The sequence below is a fragment of the Chionomys nivalis genome, chromosome X (genome assembly GCF_950005125.1).
Source record: "Chionomys nivalis chromosome X, mChiNiv1.1, whole genome shotgun sequence".
Classification (NCBI taxonomy): Eukaryota; Metazoa; Chordata; class Mammalia; order Rodentia; family Cricetidae; genus Chionomys; species Chionomys nivalis.
In genome coordinates, this window is record NC_080112.1 from 99,983,540 (window position 1) to 100,009,487 (window position 25,948).

The following is a 25,948-nucleotide window of genomic DNA, read 5'->3' on the forward strand; positions in this document are numbered from 1 at the left end:
CTTCTACATTCACGGGTCTGACGTAGGCCACCTCAAATAGCCATTTGATTTCCTGTAATCATGCATGTATTCCATCTCTACCAGCCTGTAGTAGCATACGAGGCACTGTTTTTAAAAGGTCTGCTATCCTCCCCTGTATGTAAAAGAGCTCTGCTCCAGAAACTCAGCTAGACTGTAACTTCTCCACTAACGCTTTCTTTATCAACACACGCAACGCTGATACCACATACCAGAGGGTCTGTCTTTTGTGTGGGCCAAGTGTCTGGACTGCTTGAAACTTTACTTGGGGCCATAAAACCTTCTTCCACTCCAGGCCCCACTTAACGTTGGAAGTTTCTTTTGTTCCCCAATATGCAAACTGAAATAGGGAAGAATGTGCTCCTTCCAGAACCTAAGAAGCCAGTCAGATGGTGAGCTGCTTTCTTTGTGAAGAACTCTGGGAATTTGTCCCTTATGTAGCAGGATTCCTAACATTCCTCAGACCACTCAACCACTAAAAGTCACACTTAATATGGTCAGTCTCTGGTCCTTTCTGGAGTTTGGCTCTTATCTCCTATAGTGTATGTGTCTTGCCAAGGCCACCAACAAGCTACCTCTTTTGAAAGCATTGTGCAGACTCCTTTAGACTGTATTAAAGCGGAAGATATGAGAATTAGTAGAGCTTTGGGAAAAAATAAGAAATGGAGGGTTACCCACTCTATGTGAGTACAAGCATTTTTGGTTTTAATGATAGGAAGACAAGCACATTTTTCAAAGAACTGAATGCTATGTGCAAAGGTCATGATAATCGCCTCTAACCAAAATACTACATATATCTGACATGAGTTTAGAATTGCCTTAATATTTGGTTGCGTTGACAATAATTTACTATCATCTTCCAGGCATCATCCACATTTTTCAGGCCACAACACTGGCTAATTAAGAGAAAGCATAATGGAGATTGCATCGCTATATTTTCTAGGTCTTTAGAAGATGCACGAAGTTGTGCCACACCCCCTCCATATAAATACTAAGTTGGCTAGGGAAAGCATAAACAATTTCAGAAGCAGTCACTTGGTCCTTTCCTCTACTAATAGCACTGCTTTAATAGGCCAAAGAACAATGGGGCTGGGACCAAATAAAACTTCAGAGATCACAAAAGTAGCTACTGGGTCAGCCTCTGAACTCAGTAGACCTACTGTGTGCTGGACCTGGGACTTGATCTCGTTTAATACCTAATGTCCATATTCTCATGGGAACCTTGGGACTATAATGACATTTTGGGTCTCTGAGTATCCGTAGCAGGCAATTGAAAACCAACGTTTGTCCTCAAAATATTTGGTCATTCATCTTTCCTTAGCAGGTAGCTACCTGAGTCATCAAAAAGAACTGAGGACGCATTCCTATGAAGTCCTATGAAGGGCATCAAGAGATAGTCATTCCAATAGCATAACTTAGAGCAAAAGCTCTCAATAACTTAGAACTGCAAACTGGACAGGGACTAGCTTTTTTATTGATCTTACTGAGCTCTACATTTTTCTCTGCTCCCCTCCCTTTCTCTCCCCTCCCCTCAACCCTCTCGTATGGTCCCCATGATCCCAATATACTCAGGAGATCTTGTCTTTTACTACTTCCCATGTAGATTAGATCCATGTATGTATGTCTCTCTTAGGGTCCTCATTGTTATCTAGGTTCGGGAGTAGCTCTTTATTAAGGCAACTTTCTTCAGACTCCCAACCACCTTTGATTTCTTTTGAGTGGCTTATTAGCTGATTATTGACTGTGTATGCCTCATTAATCGTGCCTTAACTGCAGTAATATTTCATTTGTATTTTAATAAATAAAGCTTGCCTGAAGATCAGAGAGTAAAACAGTCCCCACTGATCAGCCTACAGACCAGGCAGTGGTGACACACACCTTTAATGCCAGTAACCACAGAAACCAGGCGGTAGTGGTGCATGCTTTTAATCCCAGCCCTAGAGTGGAATATGAGATGGGAGGAGACAGCTCTCAGACACAGGCTCATTCTGGGGATTCCTGGAGGCAGGATCGCCATTACGGACTGAGGTAGAGGTAAGAGCCAGTGGCTGTTTTGTTTTTCTGATCTTCAGGTTGAACCCCAATTTCTGTCTCTGGGTTTCTGTTAACTGTGTTACACTTAACCCATTATCCATCTGTAGCGCTGTGGATCATCCCTATGGGTCCCTGTAAGTTATGACACTCGACCCCCTGCTCTGATCTTACATTCTCTTGACCTCTGAAAGCTAAGGACATCCCTGAAGGATCTATTGTCTCAGAGTCATCAGCATTTCTACTGTTACTCCTCCACTCTTAGCACACTCTTCTCTGAGCCCAGGCCCCTAGAGAGGAACATCACTGAAATGATCCTCATAGCTTTGCTACCAGTGTGCACTTGGAGTTTTCCAGTAGAATATAGTCCTTGGGAAAAATTTCCTACATTATATAATATATTTTCCTATGATTCGTGTTTATTTGATTGCTTTAAAATTTTTTATTTTACGTATATGGGTTATTTGTCTGCATGTATGTCTGTATAGCATGTACATGTTGTGCTTGGGGAGGCCAGACAAGGGGATCAGATTCCTGGAACTGGAGCTACAGATGGTCGTTAGTCACCAAGTAGGTGCTGGTAATTAGGCCTGGGTCCTCTGGAAGAGCAGCCAATGCTCTTAACCTTTGCAGCCTCTTATCTGAGTCTTTAATCCATTCTTCCAGCATCCTTGATGGCAATATGTCTCAATAGGAACTTTTGTTTTCCCGTACTTTAAGGAACCATCTGAGCCATTAATTCACATCATTTCCAGGATCTTTGCTAGGGTTTTAAATCTTGTAAACACTCTCCAGTTGATTTATTTTCCCATTTTCCAGTGTGCTCTAGATCCACTAATCATGTTCCTGAGATTTCACGCCTATGCACACTCTCTCGGTACCTACGGGTACTGATAGCTAGTCAGATCTTGCAGCCACTTTCGCCCATATTCTCTTTCCTATCTTATTACTTTCTATCCACCCAGGAAGGTTATACTGCGATTTAGACCTAGTTACAGGCCCAGTGGCCAAGATGAGAAGTAAGAGCAGGTTCCAGGGTCAATCAAAGAGGAAAGGCATGCTTAAATCTTCAAGAAAGGTCAAGTTCCAGACTTCAATAGTCAAAAGTGAGACAGCTTTGAGTAATTAAAGAATTTAGAGAGATATAGGAGATACAAATATTCAATGAACAGCAATCAAGAGGTTCCATCCTATGAGCCACAAGGACATATTTCTTTCTAACCAAGGCTTGGGTCTAACATAGAAGATTTGGTAATGATTTTAACTTTCTTTGAAGCTTACTTTTTTAAAATAATTCCCGTACCTGCTCTTCATATTTCTCTTCCTGTACATTAAAGCTCATATAATCTGTGCAGGAAGCTCTCTTACTTTTGAATATAGCTCTTAGGTTTTAATTTATTTAAGTTACTTTTCCAGTTTTTAAAATATCAATCAGATGTAATAGCTTTCCCTATATATAAAATTTATACCATATTTGTCAAAGTACTTAAAATTTTATTCTTAGATTTACATATTTTTATGTTTGAGGGTTTTGTCTGCATGCATGTACGTGCACCATGTACATGCCGGGTGCCCACAGAGGTCAGAAGAGGGCATTGAATCCCCAGGAGAAGGACTTACAGATAGTTATAAACTATCACATGAGGGCTGGAAATCAAATTTGGATCCTCGGCAAGAACAAGTGCTCTGAATGAGCCTTGTCTCCAGCCCCACTTTTCACATTTTGACATATGGTACCAGACAATACTTTTACCAGCAAATTCCCTCTAGCCATTCCTGTGCCACCTCATTCCTTATTTGTACCTACATAACTTTCCACCAATGATGGGGTTCACGCTGACAACTAGTCAGCAAGAAATATGTCTAGAATAATTCCTCCCAGTGTTTGCTTTCTTGAACAGCTTCTTGTATCGATTTTTTGAAAGTTTGTTCTCCAGGGAGCAGACAAAGACAGAGTAGCATGAAAGATTTTATTAGTGAATCCCATGGGATAAGCATCCACTGAATGGGAAAAAAAAAAAGGAAGAAGAGATGGACAGAGGGAGCCAATAAGCTGTTTCAAGTCATGTCTGTCAGTCATTGGACACAAAATGCCCCCAGGAAGGGGGTGTGATCTTGGGGAGGTGGCTGTCTTCAACTGATGCATTTCTGGAACTGCAATGACAGCTGAGAGCTTTCTAACATCACTCCTAACAAATGAAATAAGCACTTTATTCCTGTAGGGGGGTCAGGCAGCAGATAATAGAATCCATTATAATGTGATACCATTTTTTAAGACAGAGTCTCTCTACATAGGCCTGGCTGTCCTGGCACTTACTATGTAAACCAGGCTGGCTTCAAGCTTGCAGAAATCCTCCTGCTTCGGCTTCTGAGGTACGAGGATTAAAGGTGTGGGCCACCATGCCTAACCTGTGATATCATTTCTTTACAGTAAAATGTTGGTGTTTCTCCAACAGTAGATTTGAGAACTGTTTGCTTTGGTTTGGATTGGTTTTTATAATGCCTCACTCTTTTGTCCAGCCTTTCTGATTCAGTCATCTGGCTAGCTAGGACAAAAAGTATACACCACTGAACATGAATCAATAATACTTACACTTTACATAATAGTTAAAGAGAACAAAAATTTTAAACAGGTACAGTTTTATTTAAACCTTTAAGTTATACCTTCCAAATATTTAGATATAATATGTGAACCTTTATTTAGCCTTTTGCTTTAAGGATTTCAAATGTGACTGATAGTCCTACCCATCCAAAATAAATTCTTTGATCTTGGGCTAAACTATACAAGAAATGTCTATTCACTATATAAAAATGATAAAAATACAGATGAGTTTTAAGAAAAAACAGATGGGGCTGAAGAGATAGTTTATCAGTTAAGAGTACTTGCTGCTCTTGCAAAGGACTTTGGTTTGGGTCCCAGCACATACATGGTGGCTCACAACCATCTGTAACTCAAGTTCCAAAGGATCCAACACCATTTTCTGGCTTCTGAGAGCAATAGGCATACACATGGTGCACATACACACATGTAGGTAAACACTCACACATATAAACATAAAAGAAACTGTGGTGGCAAATGTCTTTAATCCCTGCACTCAAAAGGCAGAGGTAGATGGATCTCTGTGAATCCAAGGACAGCTTTGTCTACATAGGGAGTTCCAGGACAACCAGGTCTACACAGTGAAACCTTGTCTCAAAACTAAATAAAGAATAAGTAAATCTTTTTTTAATATTTAAAAAATGATAAAAATTTCTCATCAGTCTAATTCTCATAAAATTATTAATGTTCTCATAATGTATAACAGTTCATTTCAGAGGCCATTTTATTGTGTATGTACGTGTTTATGTGTGTGTGCATGAGGAGGCCAGAGGTCATCTTGGGTGTCTTCCAAGTAGACTGGTTCTCCTTCCTTTTTGGGGGAAGGGGGGTATTTTTAATACTAATTTACTTTCTTAAAATTCGTGTATATGTGTATATCTGAAAGTACACCATAGGTGTGTGGGTCCCCATGGGTGCTGGAAGAGGGTGTCAGATCCCTTGAAGCTGGAATTTCAGATGGTTGTGAACTACCCTGCATGGATACTGAGAAATGTTCTCAGGTTCTTTGCAAGAGCAACAAGTACCCTTAAGGCTAAGCCATCTCACCAGTCCTCCGCATTAAGTTGTGTTGTTGTGTTTGTTGATGTTGTTGTTGTTGTTTTCAGACACTGTCACTCCCTGAACCTGGACCCGCCGATTGTCTAGATTGGCTGAGCAGCAAGCCCCAGGGATCATCTTGTTCCTGAGTCTGCAGTACAGGGATTACAGGAAAGATGTGCCAGTTTAGCTTTTTGTGTGAGTACTGGAGATCCAAACTCAGGTAGGTCCCCATGATTGCACCAAAAGCCCATCACTGAGTCAATCTCCCCAGTCCCTTCGGGATAATTCAAATGCACACTTTTTTTCTTCATGAAAAGCATATATGCTTTTACAATCTGTTTTCCTACTGAGGATTACAAACAGAGTTCTCTGCCCTAAATGCAGATGTCTATTTGAAATAACCCTATACTTTTTCACCCTTCAAAACAGTTTGAAGATGCACAACTTACTAGAAGTCTATTATTTTATTTGCTCCTAAAGATAGATTTCTACAAATAGAATTATTGGGTGAACTGGCATACACAGGGTTGGTGAGATGGCTCAGTGGGTAAAGGCACTTGCTGCCAAGCCTGACAACCTGAATTCAATCCCCAGAGCTCACACGGTGGAAGGAAAGAACTAACTCCTACAAGTGACCTCTGCATATGCACCATGGCAAGCTCCTTCCCCCAACACACACACACACACACACACACACACACATACTTAAAGGTAATTCAGTTTTCTATAAACTGCAAGAATCCCACATACATCCTCCACCCTCAAACTAAACAAAACTGTTTTTTAAAAGCTATTTCCCCCTACTAATTTCCTTTTCCTCATTTTCTTTTGAATACAAGGAAACTAAGGCAGTAGATAAGGACCGAAATGCTCAGGAGCGTATGCTATATGCAGCCAGCCACACAGTCTGAATGCTCACACACATATATAGATGCCCTTGGCAGTACTGTGGAGTGGAAGAAAGCTGCATCTCCTCCCTCTGGATCCCAACATCAAGAGTGAAAATCAACTCCAACCAACCTTACTAAAGAAATCCTGGTGTAAGAACTGAAATTTATTTTTTCTTTCAACTATTTTTTAACTTATTAATTCAAAAACAATTTTCTTGTGCACGTATATAGACACCAAAATTGGCCACGAAAGAGTGCGTGCTTCCGTGGACTCCACAACCCTGAAATAAAACTGATCTTTATATGTCCCCAGAAAAAGCTGTAACACTTACTTGGTACAAGGCATTCTGACCCCAGGCACAGTGAGTGACTCAGGCCTACATTCCCAATGCTTGTAAAACTGAGGCTCAAGGATTACCAGGAGTTCAAGGGCAGCCTTGTCTACATAGTAAGTCACAGAAGAGAAGTCTCACTTATGTTCTGTCCTTACCATCGCCACAGGAACTAATGGCATTTCAGATGGTTATCGTCTCATGCTTCCCCGATGACGGTAACTCCCTAGCTTGTTTCCCTATTTCTCGTCACCAGTCCCATCCTCAAGCCAACTTGGACTCATCCTGAACACAAATCGACCACATTATTTTTCTTTCATCCTCTGATCATGAAAGTCCTTGCTGTTTTCAGGGATAAATATAACGTTCAGACACTTTAGCAATCAGAGGTGCTCCATAAAGAATTCATGCTAACGTCTTCACCAGTTTACCTCCTCTCGTGGCCTTCCTGCATCATTCTACCCAGGTTATCCCGAGCTGGCTGTCCCACTTCCTCGCCTTTCTTCCGCCAATTCTCCCTCCTCAGATGACCTTTTTGACCTTCCGTGGTGTATTCTTCAAGCACAGCTTGCTTAAAAAAAAAAAAAACCCTTTTCCATAAAGCATTCCCTGAGCACCGATGCATCGTGCAGCAGTTTCTGCTGGGAAACTTCATGGGAAGCAGCTGTCTGGGGCCGGAAGACTCCCGGTTTTACTTCCGTGTAACCTTATCTTTCTAAACAGACCATAAACCCAAGAATGAAGACAATAGCTCTTTTTTGCTTCTTAAAACACACAACTTTATTGATGACATAAAAATAAAGTCTCAAATGTATAAACATAAGTCCACACAAAGGACCGAAGATTACCTTACTTATGAAGAATCAGTTTGGTTTCTGCTCATGAAGCATACTAAAAATATCTCAATCCAGACAAGATAAAAATTGACATATGTATTTCCAGAACAAGCTTGAATTCATTTGGTGTTCATAAAATTGTCCAGCTATAGACTCTCATAGGCAACATTTAGTTTCAAAGTTCTAATGCAATTTACAATGTACAGCATGTCCAGGGTATAAAATTAAAATGTTACTCAAACTTTAAGGGGAACAGACAGCCAATCAGAGTTTATTTATTAACACCTCAACTCTTTCTTTCACCTCTGGGTCACTACAATCTGCTGCTAAGGCCCTAAGTTTCTTGGCACAGGCTTTAGGTCGTTGAAAGAGGAAATAAAGGGAACTTTTACTGAACCTGTCTTGGGGATAAGTTTTTGCTCTTTTTTTAAAATGACGATTTATATTTTCAAAAAGTAAAAGAGCATTAAGAATATTCTCTTTTGTCTCCTTCTTGCTAAAAATGTTAATCAGTGCTGTTGGTGCATTGGCAATGAGCAAGTCTTTTGTCATGGATGGATTTTTAGAGAAATTCACAAGCATTCCCAAAACATGGTCTTTAGTTTCTCCACTTCCCATAGCCAACAAACGGAGAAATTCTGAAATATAATTGGTAACCATATGCTGATATTCACTAGTAATAGTCAGGTGTTTTATCAGTCTTAGTCCAGCTACTTGCACATTTGAATTTAAGGGATAGGTAACAGTATCTTCACATACTTGACTTAAATATGTCTTAACCGTTCTGTGGTTTTCAGCAGCAACTGAGATGTTATTCAAAGCATTTAAAGCCTTTTGCCGGACAGTAGGGTGGGGATTACTCAGTAAGCTTTGGATAACTGAAATTCCACCTATATTCCGATCAATTTCCTGGGGATAAGGATAATCAGCACTATTATACAATGCATTCGTGGCTATTTCATGAACAGAAGGATCTTCAGTCATTTCAATCATGCAAATGAGTCTTTCAAGATCTTCCGGGTCCAGATTAGCATCCCGTCTACAGCGGCAGTTGCAGGAATGCACCCTTTCTCCGGCACCGGCTTGCTTTCTGAAGCCATCTTCACCGGGAAAGCTGCTTTGGTGTAATAGCTTGCTTTCTGAACAAACTAGGGTTCCATCCCATACACCCATTCCTGCCCCAGGGACCATGGATGGATAAAAGTCGCTTGGTTCAGCTGACCTTTTGGCTTTCACCTGAGATGTAGATTCATCACCGTCACATCTGTTTTCATTACCAGTACAGAACCAAGACCGTATGTCAACTCCATCAGCAGTGCTGGCCTTATCCCCAGTCCCAGATTCAGAATTGGCATCGTTTTCATTTGTAGATTTGAGGTCATTACTGTCCTCATTGTCAGCCCCAAACAAGTTTCTTAGACTGATCTCTTCAATACCAGGGCTGGATTCTCTACTTAGCTCCTCCTCTTCATCATCATCATCATTTACATTCGTAGAAAAAGTCCAAGACCCTAAGCCAGCCTCTACCTCTGTCCCAAGCCTAGACCCTTTAGAGGCTGCATCTCCTTCCCAGGACCAAAGTTCCATTCTGGTTTCAGTCCCACCCTCTGCAACAACTCCAGCCCCAGCCTCAGTCTCAAGCTTCGACCCTTTGGTGGTTGAGTCTTCATTCCAAAACCAAAACCCCATTCTGGTCTCAGCCCCTGTCTCGGCCACGACTCCAGCCCCAGCCTCAGTCCCAAGTCTAGACCCTTTAGAGGCTGCATCTCCATCCCAGGACCAAAATTCCATGCTGGTCTCAGCCACAGATTCAGACACAGCCTCAGTCCCTGCTCCAACTCCAGCCTCAGCCTCAGCCCCAAGCCTAGATCCTTTAGAGGCTGCATTCCCATCCCAGAACCAAAATCCCATGCTGGTCTCAGTCACAGCTTCGGCCTCTGCCCCTGCTCCTGCCCCTCCCCCTGCCCCTCCCCCTGTCCCTACCCCTGCCCCTGTCCCTGCCCCTGCTCCTGTCCCAATTCCAACCTCAGCTTCTGCCTGAACTCCAAGCTTAGATCCTTTAGTAGCTGCATCTCCATCCCAGAACCAAAATCCCATGCCATTCTCTGTCCCAGCTTCGGCCTCAGTCCCTCCCCCAACTCCAGCCTCTGCCTCAGCCCCAAGCCTAGACCCTTTAGTGGCTGCATCTCCATCCCAGGACCAAAACCCCGTTCCAGCTTCTGACCCAGCACCTGCCTCAACTCTAGGAGCAGCCTCAGCACCAGTCTCAGACTCAGGTGCAGCCACAGCTGCTGCCCCAGCCTCTGCCTTAGTCTCCACTCCCACCACTGCCGCAGGCTCTGTCTCCGCTCCAGCCTCAGGCCCAGCTCCAGCCTCAGTTCCAACCTTGGCCTCTGTGTCAACATCAGCCTCAGCTCCAGTCACGGTGGCAGCCTCACCTCCAACACATGCGCCTGTCAAAGCTGTCTCCTCAGATCTGGTCCAGGACTCGGTACTTGGCTTCTTTTCATCCGTCAACCCAGAACCAATGATGCTTTCTTCCCTAGTCCCTGACGTGGTGGAGTCACTGGTCTCATCTTTAAAACCAGCTACAGGCAAAATAGTAGCCTCCTCTGTCCAGCACCAAGACCCTATAAAGGCCTCACTCCCAGGCCCAAACCAAAATCCTTCATTGGCCTCCACCTCAGCACTGACAAGGAATCTCCCACTGGCCTGGTCTTGAGTATCTAACCTAGATCCTCCACTGGCTTCATTACTAGACTTAGATCCAGGCCAAGATTCTCCACTAGTCTGGTTCCCAGCACCAGGCCAAGAGCTTCCTCCACATGCTTGATCTTCAAATCCAGATTTAGTCTGATCCACAGACCCAACCCAGGACCCTCCAACGACATGACCACCAGCTCCACCCCAGGAAACTCCTCCACTAGACTGATCCTCAGACACAGCTGGCCTGGACCCTGCAGTGGTCTGCTCTCCAGCACCAGTCCAGAATCCTCCTCCCATGGTCTGATCCTCAAATCCAGGTTTGGAACAGCCACCAACCTGATCACCAGTCCACGACACACCACTGACCTGAGTCCCAGTGCCAAGCCAGGACCCGCTACTAGACTGGTTCACCTGCACTGGCTTCGACCCTCCAACATCCTGACCACTGGCCCCACTCCAGGAGCCTCCTCCAATGGTCTGACTCGAAGTGTAAGTGCAGTACCATCCACCGGTCTGATCTCCAGGGCCAGGCCAAGACTCTGCATTGGACTGGTCCCTGGACCCCATCCTAGATTCTCCACCAGACTGGTCCCCGGAGCCTACCCAGCATCCTCCTCCACTGGACTGATCTACTCCACCAGCAGTCAGTTCTCCAGACCCAGGCTGAGATTCTGCATTGGCCTGGTCCAAAGGCCCAACCAGGAACCCTCCACTGAGTTGGTCTCCAGAATTTGCCCATGATCTTCCAGCAGACTGATCCTCAGGCACTGACTTGGACCCTCCAGTGGCCTGGCCAATAGTGCCAGTCCAAGACCCTCCACCACCAGTCTGGTTCTCAAAACCAGGTTTGGATCCACCATCAGACTGATCACCAGTCCCAGTCCAGGACTGATTCCTAGCGCCAGCCCAAGACCCACTAGACTGGTCTGCAGCCCCTGATGTAGATACGCCACCAGCCTGGTCCCCAGTGCCAGGCCAGACTGCACCAGCAGATGGATCTACGGTCCCAAGCCTGGATGCTGCACTGGCTTGGTCTGTGGTCTCAGCCCAAGACCTTCCACTGGACTGATCCTCGGGTCCCAACCTGGACTCTCCACTGGGCTGGGCAACAGCTCCAGCCCAGGTCGCCTTTTCACTGGCCTGATCTTCAAATCTTGGCTTGGCCTCACCACCAGCCTGATCAACAGTCCCTGTCCAGGCCACCGCATTGGTCTGGTCTACAGCCCCAGTCCAGTATCCAATACTAACTATGTTGCCAGCTCCAGCCCAAGACACTCCAGCAGCCTGGTTATCAGCCACAGTCCAGGTCCCAGTAGCCTGGTCCAAAATCCACGACACTCCACTGGCCTGGACTGCAGGCCATGACCCATCAGTGACCTGACTCACAGCCCAAGGCCCTGCAATGGCCTGGTTTCCAGAGACAACCCAAGAACCTGCACTGATCTGGTTCTCGACCCCAGTCCAGGAACCTCCACTGACCTTGTCCCCAACCCAGGCCCCCTCATTAACCTGAGCTCCTGCCCAGAGACCTCCACTGGCCTGGTCACCAGCACTTACCCAGGACCCAAGAGCAACCTCGTTCTCAGGCCTAGCCCCAGTCCAGGACTTGATGCTCGTCTCATCACAAGCCACGGCCCAGGAACTAACAACACCAGACTTATCATTAGCCCCAGTCCAGGGTCCAACACTGGCTGCATTCTCCTCCTCGGTCCAGGACACACTATTCTCCCAGTCTCCATCTATGGTCTCAAATCTAAATTTGATCCACCGCTCAGCAGCAATCCAGTCCTCGACACCAATCCCATTCCAGTAATAATCGTGCATGTTAGGCTGAGCAGCTACCACGCTCACCATTTCTGCAGTAGGCACAGCACCTGCGACCGGCCTCGCATAAATCTTATTGTCTACAGGGGCTGCTACCTGCAAACTGGACACACCCTTATTCCTAGCTCCAAGCAGGGCTGCGTTCTGGGAACTGACCACAGCCTGGGGCTGAGCAGAGCTCCTCGTCCCTGTTTTGGCTCCTGATTTAGTACTAGCATTGGACCTAATCTTATTCCTGGCACCCAGCAAAGGTTCATTCTGGGAACTGACCACAACCTGGGACTGGGCAGAGCCCCTTGCACCCAACCCAGCCTCTGCTTTAGGCACCATGTTGGAATTACTCCTGGCCTTATTTCTGGCACCAAGCAAGGCCTCAGCCTGGGAAGAAGCCAAAGCCAGTATTGTACTTGCCCCAGAATCTGCCTTAGGCACAGAATTGGAATTGCCTTTGCCCCTATTTTTGGCACCAAGCAAGGCCTCAGCCTGGGGTTGAACAGAGTCCGTTGTAGTTGCCCCAGCTTCTGTCTTAGGCACGGCATTAGAATTACCCTTAGCCTTACTCTTGGAACCAGGTAAGGTCTCGCCCTGGGAATTGGCCACAGCCTTGGCCTGGACAGAGCCCGCTGTACCTGCCCCAGCATCTGGTTTAGATACAGCACTAGAATGCCCCTTGACCTTAGTCTTGGTACCGGTCAAGGCACTACCCTGGGAAATGGCCACAGACTGGGGACAGGCACCCGCCCCAGCCTCTGCCTTAGGCACAACATTGGGATTGCTCTTAACCTTATTCTTGGCACCAGGTAAGGCCTCACTGTGGGAATTGGCTGCAGTCTGGGACTGGGCAGAACCCGTAGCATCTGGCCCAGCCCCTGCTTTAGGCACAGAATTACGATTACCCTTGACCTTATTCTTGGCACCAGGTGCGGTTTCACCCTGGGAACTGGTCACATTAGTCTGGGTAGAGCCTGCTGTAGCTGTCCCAGGCTCTGCCTTAGGCGTAAGGTTTGGATTGCCCTTGGCCTTATTCTTAGTACCAGGCAAGGCCTCATTCTGGCAAGTGACCACAGGCTGCGGCTGACCACATGCTTTCTGGTCTGCCTTCGCCCCTGCTTTAGAAACGGTATTCGAGTCACTTTTGCTATCAACCTTGGAATCAGACGAGGCCTCGGCTTGGGTTTTGGTCCCAGCTTGAGGCTGTGCACAGGTTTTCACGTCCGTCGCAGCTCCCGCTTTACACTTGGCTTTGGCTTTGCCTCTAGCCTTACCTTTAGTATTAGGTAAGGCTTCACCCTGGTTCTGGGCCACAGTCTGAGCTCCTTCCTTAGGTACGGTATTGGCATTGTCTTTAGCCTTGGTTTTGTCATCAGGCAAGTCATCACCCTGAACATTGGCCACAGGCTCGGGCTGAGTACAAAAAGCCACATCTATACTAGTCTCTGCCTTGGTCACGTCATTGGTATCACTTCTGGTTTTATCCCCGGAATCAGGCAAGGCATCAGTCTGCAAGTTGTTTTTTGTGTTTGCCTTGGCCCCTGCTTTAGCTGTGGCATTGGTATTACCTTTGCCCTTAACCTTGGCATCAGGCATGGCTTCAGTCTGATCACTGGTTATAGCTGGAGGATCTGTATCAGTTATGTCTGCACCAGTCACTGTCTTAAATACAACACTGGCATCTTCTCCGCCATCAATCACGGCACCAGGTGTTGCCTCAGCCTGTATTGTGGCCACAGTCTCAGGCTGTATTATGCAGGCGCTCACATCTGCCTCCACTTCACAAATGTCATTTGGATTATCGCAAGCCTCATCCCTTGCCCCTGGCGTGGATTCAGCCAGAATGTTAGCAACAACATGAGGCTGAGAAGAAGCCTTTGTATCTACCTCAGAGCCTGCCTTAGATGTGGCTTGAAGATTCCCCTTGTCATCAGCCTCATCAACCATCATGTCATCGTTTTGGATTATGGCCACAGTCTGAGGCTGCGCAAAGGACTTCCCGTTCACTCCAGTCACGATGAGGGGCATATCATGGAGATGTCCATCATTGTCAACTGTGGCATCAAGTCTAGCCTCAGAGTCAGTCCTAGTCACGCTCACAGGCTCTTCCAGTGCTCTTATCGTGGCTTCTGCCACGATTCCAGTCTCATTCATGGTTCCAATCTTGACTACTTCCTTGGTCACTGCCAAGACCTCACTCTGCGTCACTGTTACTCTGTTAATCTCTGTTTCTTTTTCAGTGAATGTACAAGCTTCTGCTTTGGTCTGGGTCATTGCTTCTTTCTTGACCTCTGCCCTGTCAGCCATTGCCCAAGTGTTAGCTTTGGTCTGAGTCACTGCCTCTTTCTTGCCTACTTCCTCAGGCTCAGCATCAGTTTGTGTGACTGCCTCTTTCATGGTCACCTCCTTGGCTTGGACTGTGACTTCAGTGAAAGTCACTGCCTCTGTCATGACCATTGCTTCCACCAAGGAACTAGTCCCAGAGGGAGTCTCTATCTCTTCCTCAAGCATCGTCATGGCCTGACAGTTGGTATCAGGACTAACTAGAATAGGGATCTCGGTGTCTACTTCAGCCACAGGCTCACCTCCTTCTCCAGTTCCTGGTACAGTCATGGCTCTAGTCTCAGTTTCTGTTCCAGCCATGGCTTCATCTGTGGCCAAGGTCTGGTTCTGTACCCTAGCCACACTCTCCGTCTCGATTCTGGACCCATTTCTGGAAAATCTGCTCACACTCTGAGTTCTTCCCTTGGTTAATCTGTAAATGCAGTAACAGGTTCCAGCCCAGATCACTAGTCCTGCAGTTGCCCAGCCCACGTCTATAACGCGGCCCATGTAATCACTCCTGCTAAGGCAAGAGCAATGTGTAAGAGGGCTTACTCAGGCTAGGAAAGGGGGTGGTGTGTCTGGGCAATGGTTCTTAACCTCTTAAAGGCCAGTAGAGCTGCCACCGGAAGTAGACCTAGAAGTGGAAGAAGGAAATGAATTTAACCGTCTCTTCTAACTCTACGGCATTATACAGATAGATACAAACAGGAACAGGAAAGCATAGAAACAATGTACTTATTGGGAGAAGAAGAAGATCAACCAACTTTTTATCACTTATTTCATTTCTCTTACCCTCCCCAGTGCCCAGCTATTTTCATATGCAAAATAAATTGTGTCAAGGACAGCAGAAGGGCCGATGATGAATGGATGAAGAACAGAAACTCCCAGAACTAGAGTTTTAAGGGATCTATTCTGGTTGCCATTATGACTCGTTCCCACTCATACGAACCTGGAATGAATGAGGACGTTCCCTCTTCTATCCTTTCGCTTGGTGAAACACCTTAAAGCATACCTTTAGACCTAGAGAAAGGGCAGACAAAGGGAGAGAGCTAGAGGAGTTTGTTTTTCATGGAGCAGCATATTCTTAGCAATTTACTCCCTCAGTTCACCCAATGTCCTTGGGTGCTATCAGACTCTTTGCCATATACCACAATCAAGGTAAGGGTTTGGGGTAAATAGCAGCAATGGTGAGAAAGATGGCTGTGAAAAAGAAGAAAAAGCTCCTCCAGCTTGTCGCCTGTGGAATGCACACTGGTCTCCACTAACACACATCCGAGGCAGACCTAGACAATTCCCACCCTCTTACCAGTTATAGTGATCAGAAAGAATTTCTTCTTTGCTTCCTTGCTTCCAATGATCTCAGACTCCGAAGCAGACATGCAGGGGGATCTATAGGCAAGTAGATAAGCAGGAGATGATGGAGATTGTGTCCTTAGCAGAATAGACAAGCACCCTAATTCTTAGCTCCAATGTCTGCATCGCCATCCCATCTCCAGCCTTCTTTGTCAAAGCCCAGTCCGCCCTCCCTCAAATATTCCCACCGTTTTCTTTACTGCAAATAACAGGTTGTATTGCAGCATTGTGGAAAGCAGCCATGTAGAGACAAGGCAGAAGTGCCAGCCACTGAAGCCCTTTCAAGCTCAGCCCACCCTCTTTTGTCATCCCCAGCCACTACCCACCTTCATACCAACCTCCATAGTTCCAAAACCGTCTCCCCCTCTTTCCTTTGCTTTCAGGAATAAAAAGCCCTACTTCAAACATGAAAAGCCCTGGGAACAGACAAAGAAAAGGGAGAGGGTGAGTGCTTAGTGCTTTTGATAGCCTAGCATGAAACATCTGTGTCCCCGGTCCTGTCTTTCAGCATTTAGAGACTCAGGCATAACCTAGGGCTTCATCTACACTGAAATAAATAGCACAGAGAGGGAGAAAGGAAAAGGAAAAGGGGGAAACGAGAAAAATTATTTTTAAACCACCTGTAGGATTCTAGATCTTTCCTAAAAAGTCCACCATTTCCTTTATCAAGATGGCCAGGTAGGCATGACTATCTGGAAATTGGAGGATGACGGAAGAGATGGAGGCCCCAGATCCCGTGATTCTTCAATCATAGCCTGCCATCTGCTTCCCTGAAAGCCATCCCTAGGAGTCTCAGCACAAGATACAAGGTGTGGAGGAGGGCTTTTGCTTCTGCAAAATCATTATCCCATCCCCCAAAGGCTATATCAAACAATAGTAACATCATTTTACACAATAATTTCCATTTTTCAATATTATCAGACACAAATCAAAATAATCTATAATACAGTTTTGTCCTTATTGGTATTCACCATAGAATTGAAGTGAAAAGCCTGAAGCCCGATAAGGAAACAAAGCTTAGGTAAAGTTCTCAGGCTAGCCCCACCCCACATCCTAATCGCATATAAATAAAATATATTCAAATACATATATATGCGCACACACAAATATAATAGTGCCTACGTGGCTGCATAGAATCCATACAGAACTTCAATGGTTCAGTATTGGTGCTCACACTAACCTCCATTGATTCTGTGCAGTTCTCTTGTCTCCGTCTCCGCTTTTCCCTCGCCTCAACCACAAACAGTGCCACACCGAACTATTGTCCAAAAGGAAAGAGTAAAGGCACTGAGTGCTTAGGCCAGCACCAAGGCCACGCATCCCAACAGCCTCCTTTTTGGAATCCGGTTGTCAAAGGTCCCTCCCCTCGTTCTGAGACACCACCCCTACCGAGCCCGCCGTCCAGGCACTAAGGCCCACCATTTTCTCAGCAAATGCCACGGTGGCGCGCGTCCCTCCTCTGAAAGGAGCAGGAAGCCCGCGGACATGTGCGGACGCCCATTGATGGAGTTAATTAAAGAGGATGGACATCTCCCTCTGTATTTCCCTCTAGAGACTCTCCCCACCAGCGGCCCTGTCAAAGCACAGGGTTCCCTTGCGCAGATTCAGCCAGGGGCTGGGGGACGCGGGAGAATGGGGGGGGGCTCCTTGAACTTGATCCAGCATGGACACCCCCCTCCTCAGTCCATCTCCGCGCGCCGCCAAATCCGGAGGCTGCGGCTAGCAGGGCTGTGGCGCAGCGGCCCCGGGGCCCTTACCTGATCAGCTCGCCCCTGGGCCCGATGCCAGCCCGCCGCGCGCAGGGCAGCGGGGAGCTGGTAGCCAGACGCGAGTGACGACTGCACCCAAGGCTGCGTCGCTCTGCAGCTCCAGGTCACGTGAGGGCCGCACGTCATCGCTCGCCCTCCTCCCCACAACCCCCCACTGGTCGGAAGGCAGTCAACAGGACCCCCTTCAGCTCGCACAAGCACCCCCCCCCTCCTCGGGTCCAAGCGCGGAGCCCCAGCGCGCCCCGCCCTGTCACTCATCTCCGCGCTCTCCAATCTGAGCGCCCACAAGTGTCATCACCATCTAGCGGTTGGAGTTTACCGGTCCCTGGTTACTAGGAAGGGTCTGTACCCCCACCCACTCTCAGACCTTGGCTGTAGCCTTTTCTGCATCTTTGAGGAATCCTTTCTTTTCCTCTCAGGATACAATGCCAACGCTCCCCACCCTCTCTCTATACAACCTGCGCTCCCTTAGTAACAACCCCACCACCAAATCGCCTAGAGACAGGAAAACCGTGCAACCAAAGCCTTCACTTTCTTTGTCTGTATTCCTTTTTCTGCTAACATCATTTTCTCCCCGTGATGGGAAAATACAGTAAGGACATTTTCATTTGCCATGAAAATATTCAGGTAGTAAAAATTTTAAAGACTCATCCGTTTACACAATTTTATGACACTTTAAAAAAATGTTTCCTGGTTGCTATAAACGACTTCGGAGCTTTGAAACAGATGCGATTACTGACATTTTAAATACAATTTTTTCCTAAACAAAGCCAGCTCGTTTTTCATTGCAATCGGCAAATTAATCTTGAAAAAGATGGATGGCTTTCAAGACTTGATGTTTTTACAGAAATAATTGAAAGCTTTTGAAATTTTGGCTGTACTTACCTTTGCCTATCAGGCACTTGAGTACTTCTTCACGGAGGACCCTGCATAATTAAAAAAGACCAAACTCGGTTGAAGTCAGTGCCTTCCTTACATACTAGTGACTAATGTCAAAGGTTAACCTGTTTTGTAGCCCTTAATGGGCTTTTTTTTTTTTTTTTTTTTTTTTTGATTTTTACATCAGCCTCACCACACCCACAAAAGGAGCAACTGCTATCACATAGATAGACAGGAGGCTTAACAGGTGGAATTTTTATTCTATCGTGGCACTGGTGAGGTCTCCCCAGGTTCTGCCATTTCTGTTCTGTCTGTCACCGTGTTGGTGGCGATCATTCAGCAATCTCCAGAGCATGAAGGTCTGCGGATTGCGGATGACTGCATATTGTTAGAACACCATGGCCGTGAGCGTTCTTTCCCCCCTCACCAACGGGAGAACGAAGTCCAGGAATCCAAGCAGTTCCCAAGAGAGGCTTTTTCTCCCTGCCTTCCTAAACAACTTTAGTACGCCACCCTCACAAAACCCAGAACTAAGGAACAAAATATGCAGGAAAGTCCCCAGGCGCCCACCTGTTTCCACCGGAGAATCATACGCCAAATATAAATGTCCAGGCAGTCTCCTGCTTAGAATGTTGAAATACGACACCCCAGCTTGAGGCCCTCCCTGGTGAGGGGCCCCTGTTTGGAGGCAGCCCTTTCAAGAGGTGAGCCAGAGAGCTCATAATGCCTGAAGACATTACTAATGGATTTTCAGAACTCAAAATTTACTTTCCCTACCGACGAAAAGAATTCATTGATTGATTAACATAAAAACTTAAATCTGTGTTCATGTTTTAAAAGAAGCATAGGCATTGGGTGGCAAAAGAGTATAATTTAAATATCTTTACAAATCATTAATAAAATAACCAAAATAGAAAAAATGCCAAAGACTGAAACAGATTTGTTCACAGAGGAGAAATAAAAAGATGAAACTATCTAACAAACATATATAAAGATGCTTGATTTTAAAAATATGTGAATCAAAACAACTGTGACTTACTGTGTTTCAGCTATGATGTCAAAATTTAGAAATTCAATAATACTATTGAATGTTTTATGTGAATATGGAAATTTCTATACTCTGTTGGAGGTGGATATTCTAATTCGATCTTTTTATGGAGGGCAATTTGGTAAAATCTATTAAACGATAAATATAACAGCCTACAATTCTTTCCTGTGGTAATTCTATTCTCTGGTATTTAGTTACGTGTATCCTTACAGAATGACATCGATACATCCTGTCACACCCAACTATGATATTCCTTGCAGTACTATTATTAAAGAAATACAAAGCATGCAATGGGATGGAGAGTTGGCTCAGCAGTTAAGAGCACTTACCGCTTTCCCAGAGGATCTGAATCCAGTTTCCAACACCCACATCATGTGACTCACACATCCAGAAGACTCACCGCCCTCTTCTGGCCTCCAAAGACATGGGCACACACATGGCATGCCCCCACATAGACACACACACATTTAAAAGTATCATGAGTTAGAGAGACGGCTCAGTAGTTAAGAGCACTGGCTGTACTAGGCATAGTATCCCCCGCCTTTAATCTCAGCACTCAGGAGGCAGAGGCAGGTGGGATCTCTGTGAGTTTGAGACCAGCCTGATCTACAGAGAGAGTTCCAGGACAGCCAGGGCTGTTAAAAAAAAAGCACTGGCTGATCTTCCAGAAGGTCAGGGTTCTAGGGTTCTATTGCCACCCATACGGGGGCTCCCAACTGTGTGTAACCCCAGTTCCGGGGATCTGACTCCCTCACACAGACATAGATGCAGGCAAAACAATCAATTCTCATGAAAATAAAAATAAGGAAATCATTTGAAAAGTACCAATAGGGGAGAGATTAAGAAACTTGTGATAAATTTTTATATTGTAGATGATTTTTTTTAAAGACAAGTCTCGTATGCTGAGGGGACAGTGGAACTAATTCTATTGTTTACTGTTTATTTCTTATAAGTACAAGTAAATAATTTTCCCTTATTTACTTTCTTTATTCCTTTTGAGATAGGATCTCACTCTGTAGGCCAGGCTGGTCAAAAACTCATATCAGTCCTCCTGCCTCAGTCCTCCAAATGTTGGAATTTTAGGTTGTACCACTATGCTTAACTCTGCTTTCTACTTTTTGAGACAGGCTCTTACTATGTAGGTCAAGCTAGTCTCAAATTCATGAGTCTTTGGCCTCAACTTCCTGATCTGGAATTACAGGCATGTGTTACCACAGCCAGCTTAATTTGCATTTATTAGCTATTGTCCTGACCACCACTTCATATGCTAGCTGATCATTTACACTTCCTGTCTGAAAATGTTACTCATGTTTTTCTCTGTTCACCTACATTTTCTCATCGACTGTAGCACTTGCACATTTTTGTCTATTAGTTATTGTGCTGGTATACAGGATGCACATATAGTCTCTCATTCTGTCACTATCATCTTAATTTTACAGCACGTTAGACATTTGATGATCAACTACTTAAACTGTCTCCTGTGTGGCTCCTGGCACTATATATACACACCCAAGCGTCAGCACCACTCACAAAAAGCAGTCCATTGCTGCCCCAACTAATTTTAAAAGATGATGTATCCTATGTGAAATCCTCATTTGTGGTCAGATCTGTTTCGCTGGATTTTGTGTTCCACTGATATATGTATCTCTTACTATCTTATAATTGGTGGAGATTCCTAGCAAGTGTTGGTGTCTGGAACAACCCTCAAATATTATGCGTTTTGGGGACAAAGTCTTATCATATAGTTTTGGCTGGCATTAAACTCAGATATCTGCCCTTCTCTGCCTCCCAAACGCTGAGACTAAAGGGCTACACCACCATGCCAAGCATAGGTGGTTAATATAGTCACCTCCTCAAACATTTATCAAAGAAGTAGCTAAAGTCTTCTCTTTTAGCTATTTGAAATGTACAAGCATTATTGTTACCTACAGTCAGCCTACTGTTCAAGCATGCATACCAGGGTTTATTTCTCCTATCTATGTAACATTGTACCACTTGGTCAACAACTGCCTATCTTGACCAACTCTGTCCTATCTATTTGTTCCTCAGCCACAAGTAAACATTGTTTTACTCTCAGCTTACAAAAGAAACTTTAATTAGGGGTTTGCTTACAGTTACAGAGAATTAGTAGTGAAATTTGGTATATTATTTAGGAAAACAATATGCGTGGTCCTATAAAAATCTAAAAAAAATGATATTTATCAATCTCTTACACAAGGCAAGGGTGTTGTGGGAATATTTTTATCCTTCTGTTAAAAATAGCGAGTACAATTTGACAGTACTATAACAGCTTATGCCCCAAGCACTGAAAGTAAGGAATACAGAAGAGAGCTAAAACACCTGCTTACCAATATCTTAAAAGGTACATTTAGAGTCGGGTAGTGGTGGTGCACGCCTTTAATCCCAGCATTCGGAAGGCAGAGGCAGGTGGATCTCTGTGAGTTCGAAGCCAGCCTGGTCTACAAGAGCTAGTTCTAGGACAGACTCCAAAGCTACAGAGAAACCCTGTCTTGAAAAACCAAAAAAAAAAAAAGTACTTTTATTTACTTTATATTTTTTAGATTTATTTATTATATGTGTGTATGTGTATTTTGTCTGTATGTGTACCATGTGCATGCCTGGTACCTGAGGATGTGGGAAGCAGTCACATGGTTCTCTAGAACTCAGTTTACAGATGGTTCCAAGCTATCATGTGGGTACTGGTTACTGAACCTGGGTCTTCTGTGAAAGCAGTAGGTACTCTTAATCACTAAGCCATCTCTCGAGCTCTATGTTTACTTTTTATGTGTATGTGTTGGTGTGAGGCTTCCATGGCATATTTGTGGAGGCCAGAGGACAGCTTGCAGGAATTGTTTTTCCTCTTCTACCATGCGAGGCTTCAACAGTGGAGCTCAAGTCAGCAGGCTTGGTGACTGCCTTTACGTAAGCCAGCTCACAGACCTGTCATACCCTGCTAGAAAGGTAAGAAATGGGCTGGAGAGATGGTTCAGTGGTTAAGAGCATTGCCTGCTCTTCCAAAGGTCCTGAGTTCAATTCCTGGCAACCACACGGTGGCTCACAACCATCTGTAATGAGGTCTGGTGCCCTCTTCTGGCCTGCAGACATACACACAGACAGAATATTGTATAATAAATAAATAAATAAATATTTTTAAAAAAGAAAGGTAAGAAACAGGACATGGCTTGAGAATGCATCAAAAACTGACTATCGGATGTAATGATTCTCAATCAAGATGCTACTTCTAGGGCTAGAGAGGTGGCTCAGTAGTTAAGAGCAGTGATGTTCTTCCAGTAGGACCTGAGTTCAATTCCCAGCATCTATATGGCACAACTGTTTGTAATCCAGCTCTGTGTGGTTTGGCATCCTTAAACAGATATACATGTAGGTAAAACACCAATGCATATTTTAAAAAATGAATCATTAAAAAGATGCTATTTCTATCATTTTGTCTATTAGTTGTAAATAATTTTTTGCATGGTATACTAAATGTTCTAATAAGTATTTTTTTAAAGGAGGGTGGCCAGAGAGATGGCTCAGAAGTTAGGAGCACTGGCTGTTCTTCTAGAGGACCAAGACTCAATTCCCAATTCCCCCATGGTGATTCAAAACCACACTAAACAGCAGTCTCAGGTGCTCTGACACCCTCTTTTGGCTTCCATCAGGGCCAGACATGCACATGGAGCACAGTCATACATGTAGAGAAAACACCCACACACATTAAAAATAAATAAATAAATAAATAAATAAATAAATAAAATGTAAGTTAAAAAAGAGGAAGTGGTAAAAAACAAATTAAAAATATAATTACCTAAAATTTCAACTATTTGATATATTCAGTATATCTCCCACAAATGGAATCAGTATCTAAAAGAGGCCACCTCCATGTTTGTTGCAGAACTACTCAGAATAGTGATGATACAAAATCAAGCTAAGCAGCCATCACAGGATATATGAGTAAAAATGTGATAAATATAGGTCAAGCATTATTATTCAAGGATGAAAATGGATTTTGTTCGAGGCCAGCCTGATGGTCTACAGAGGTAGTTCTGGGACAGCCAGGGCTACACAAAGAAACCCTCTTGATGTGGGATGTCCTTCTGTATGCTGCATATATGTGTTGCTTTTATTAGTTGATGAATAAAGCTTCTTTGGCCTATGGCAGGGCAAAATTTAGCTAGGAAAGTCATACTGAAAACAGGGAAAAAGAAGGTGGCGTCAAGAGGGACACCAGCAGCCACCAGAGAAGTAAGATGCCAGAGCATTTACCGGTAAGCCACAGGGTATGTGGCTGTATCCAGATTATTAGAAATGGGATAATTAATATGTAGAGTCAGCCAGCAAGAAGCCTGAGCCATCAGCCAAACAATTATAATTAATATTAAGCCTCTGAATGATTATTTCATAAACAGTTGTGTGGACCAGTAAGTAGGAGAGAAACCGGCCCAGTGGAACTGGACAGGACAAAGACACCTCCAGTTACACCCTCTCTCAAAAAAATAAGAAAGAAAGAAAGAAAGAAAGAAAGAAAGAAAGAAAGAAAGAAAGAAGGAAGGAAGGAAGGAAGGAAGGAAGGAAGGAAGGAAGGAAGGAAGGAAGGAAGGAAGGAAAGAATTCTACTCGGGTTCTTTGTTCATTAGGACCACAAAAGACTCTGTAGACGAACAGAAAGTGTAGAATGAATTTATTAGGACAGCTTACAGGCTGTGGTCCAGCTAGTCCAACAATGACTCCCTATGAATGTAAAGTCTAAAAATCCAGTAGTTGCTCAGTCCATGAGGCTGGATGTCTCAGCTACTCTTCACTATGCACTAGAATTCTGTAGGCCCTGTGCCAGTGAACAATGGATTTGCTAGCAAGGTGAGAGCAAGCAGACAAAGAGAACAAGCTTCCTTCTGCCATGTCCTTTATACAAGCTAACAGCAGAAGCTGTGGCCCAGAATAAAAGCAGATCTTCCCACCTCAGAAGATCTGGATAAAAGGTATATCTTCCCATTTCAAAAGATCCAAATAAAAAGTGAGCCTTCACCCACCACAAATAATTAAGAAAACCGCCTCACCAGTGTACCCAGCCAAAGCCATCGTAAACGTCGTAGCCAAAATAATCCTGAGAGAAAAGAACGAAGCTGGTAACATCACACTAAGTTCAAAATACTGTTGTGCATAGCTATAGTAAGCAAAATAGCACAAAAATCTCATTAAAATAGAAAGGTGGAGAGCTGAAAAGCAAGCCTGTATATTTACATTCAATAAAATTCAGAACAAAAAATGTGATGGTTGCAGGACAAGGAAAAAAACTGTTTAATAAATGGAAAGCAGGATCCATACAAAGAAGAATGAAATGATGTTAAAAATAGGTTCAATACTTGAGTGTAAAGCCTGAAATTATAAAATTGTTATAAAAAAAATAGGCCAGGAAGGATATTACATGATGTCATTCTAGTCAAGGACTCTTTTAGACAAAATCCCCCAAATCACAAGAAATAAAAGCAAAAATAATCAAATGATATTGTGTTGTCTAAAAAGCTGTTATATCACAAAAAATAACAGAGTGAAAAGACTATATATATATATAGGATGGCAGAAAATACCTTCAAATTATACATCAAACAAAGGGTTAATATGCAGAATATATGAGGAATTCAAACTACTAATAGCCGAAGTGATTTCATTGAATTTGTTGATTAGCTTGGGGAATACTTGAAATCTTAGTAACAAGCTATTTTGATCCACAGTCATGCAGTATTTCTAAAATTTATTCATGAAACTGGAGACGTGTCTCAGCAATAGATTATTTGCCTAAAATTTATTCACTACCACTTTTGTTTCCTTCAGGGAAATTGTATGGTCTTCTTCATATTGATTTGACACATTTCTTTTTTAGCTATAATCCCAGATATTTTATAGTTTTTAGTTAAGATTGTGAAATGTGGCTTTTTGTGTGCTATCTTCTCCCATTTTTTTGGAAAAATGTTTTTAATGTTTTTAGAAAAATTTTGCTTGCTTATTATGAAAAAGTAATGCAGTGCAGTGTAACACCAGAATTAAAGAGAAAAAATTCCTTGGAATCTAACAATGTAAAATAGCTCTCAAGCATGTGTCAGACTTCTCAGGCACATGATGTGTGGTTTTCCGTTTTGTTTCATTTTGTTTGAGACAGGGCCTCAGTATACAGCCCTGGCTGGCCTGAAACTCACTATGTAGACCAGGCTGGCTTCGAAATCAAAGAGACTTGCCTGATGTGTTTAGGTTATATGCAAATAATACATAATCTTACATAAGGTACATTAGGATTCACAGATTTGAGTA

The 25,948-nt window shown here is 44.2% G+C and overlaps 1 protein-coding gene across 3 annotated transcripts; it reads right to left on the minus strand.

Moving 5' to 3' along the window:
• Positions 1-7,726: 7,726 nt before the first annotated feature.
• Positions 7,727-17,782, minus strand: Armcx4 (armadillo repeat containing X-linked 4). 3 transcript variants are annotated; one of them, XM_057759218.1, is made up of 7 exons: positions 17,704-17,782; positions 17,127-17,204; positions 16,273-16,362; positions 15,900-15,982; positions 15,543-15,613; positions 15,146-15,227; positions 7,727-15,023 (listed from the first exon to the last, which is right to left on the minus strand). In XM_057759218.1, exon 7 carries the CDS (start codon positions 14,909-14,911, stop codon positions 8,012-8,014), a length of 6,900 nt encoding a protein of 2,299 aa, XP_057615201.1. In that variant the 5' UTR covers positions 14,912-15,023; positions 15,146-15,227; positions 15,543-15,613; positions 15,900-15,982; positions 16,273-16,362; positions 17,127-17,204; positions 17,704-17,782; the 3' UTR covers positions 7,727-8,011. The 3 variants fall into 3 exon arrangements, with proteins under 3 accessions (XP_057615201.1, XP_057615200.1, XP_057615199.1); XM_057759217.1 differs by having other exon boundaries at positions 7,727-15,227; positions 16,285-16,362; XM_057759216.1 differs by having other exon boundaries at positions 7,727-15,227.
• Between the last annotated feature and the right edge of the window lie 8,166 nt (positions 17,783-25,948).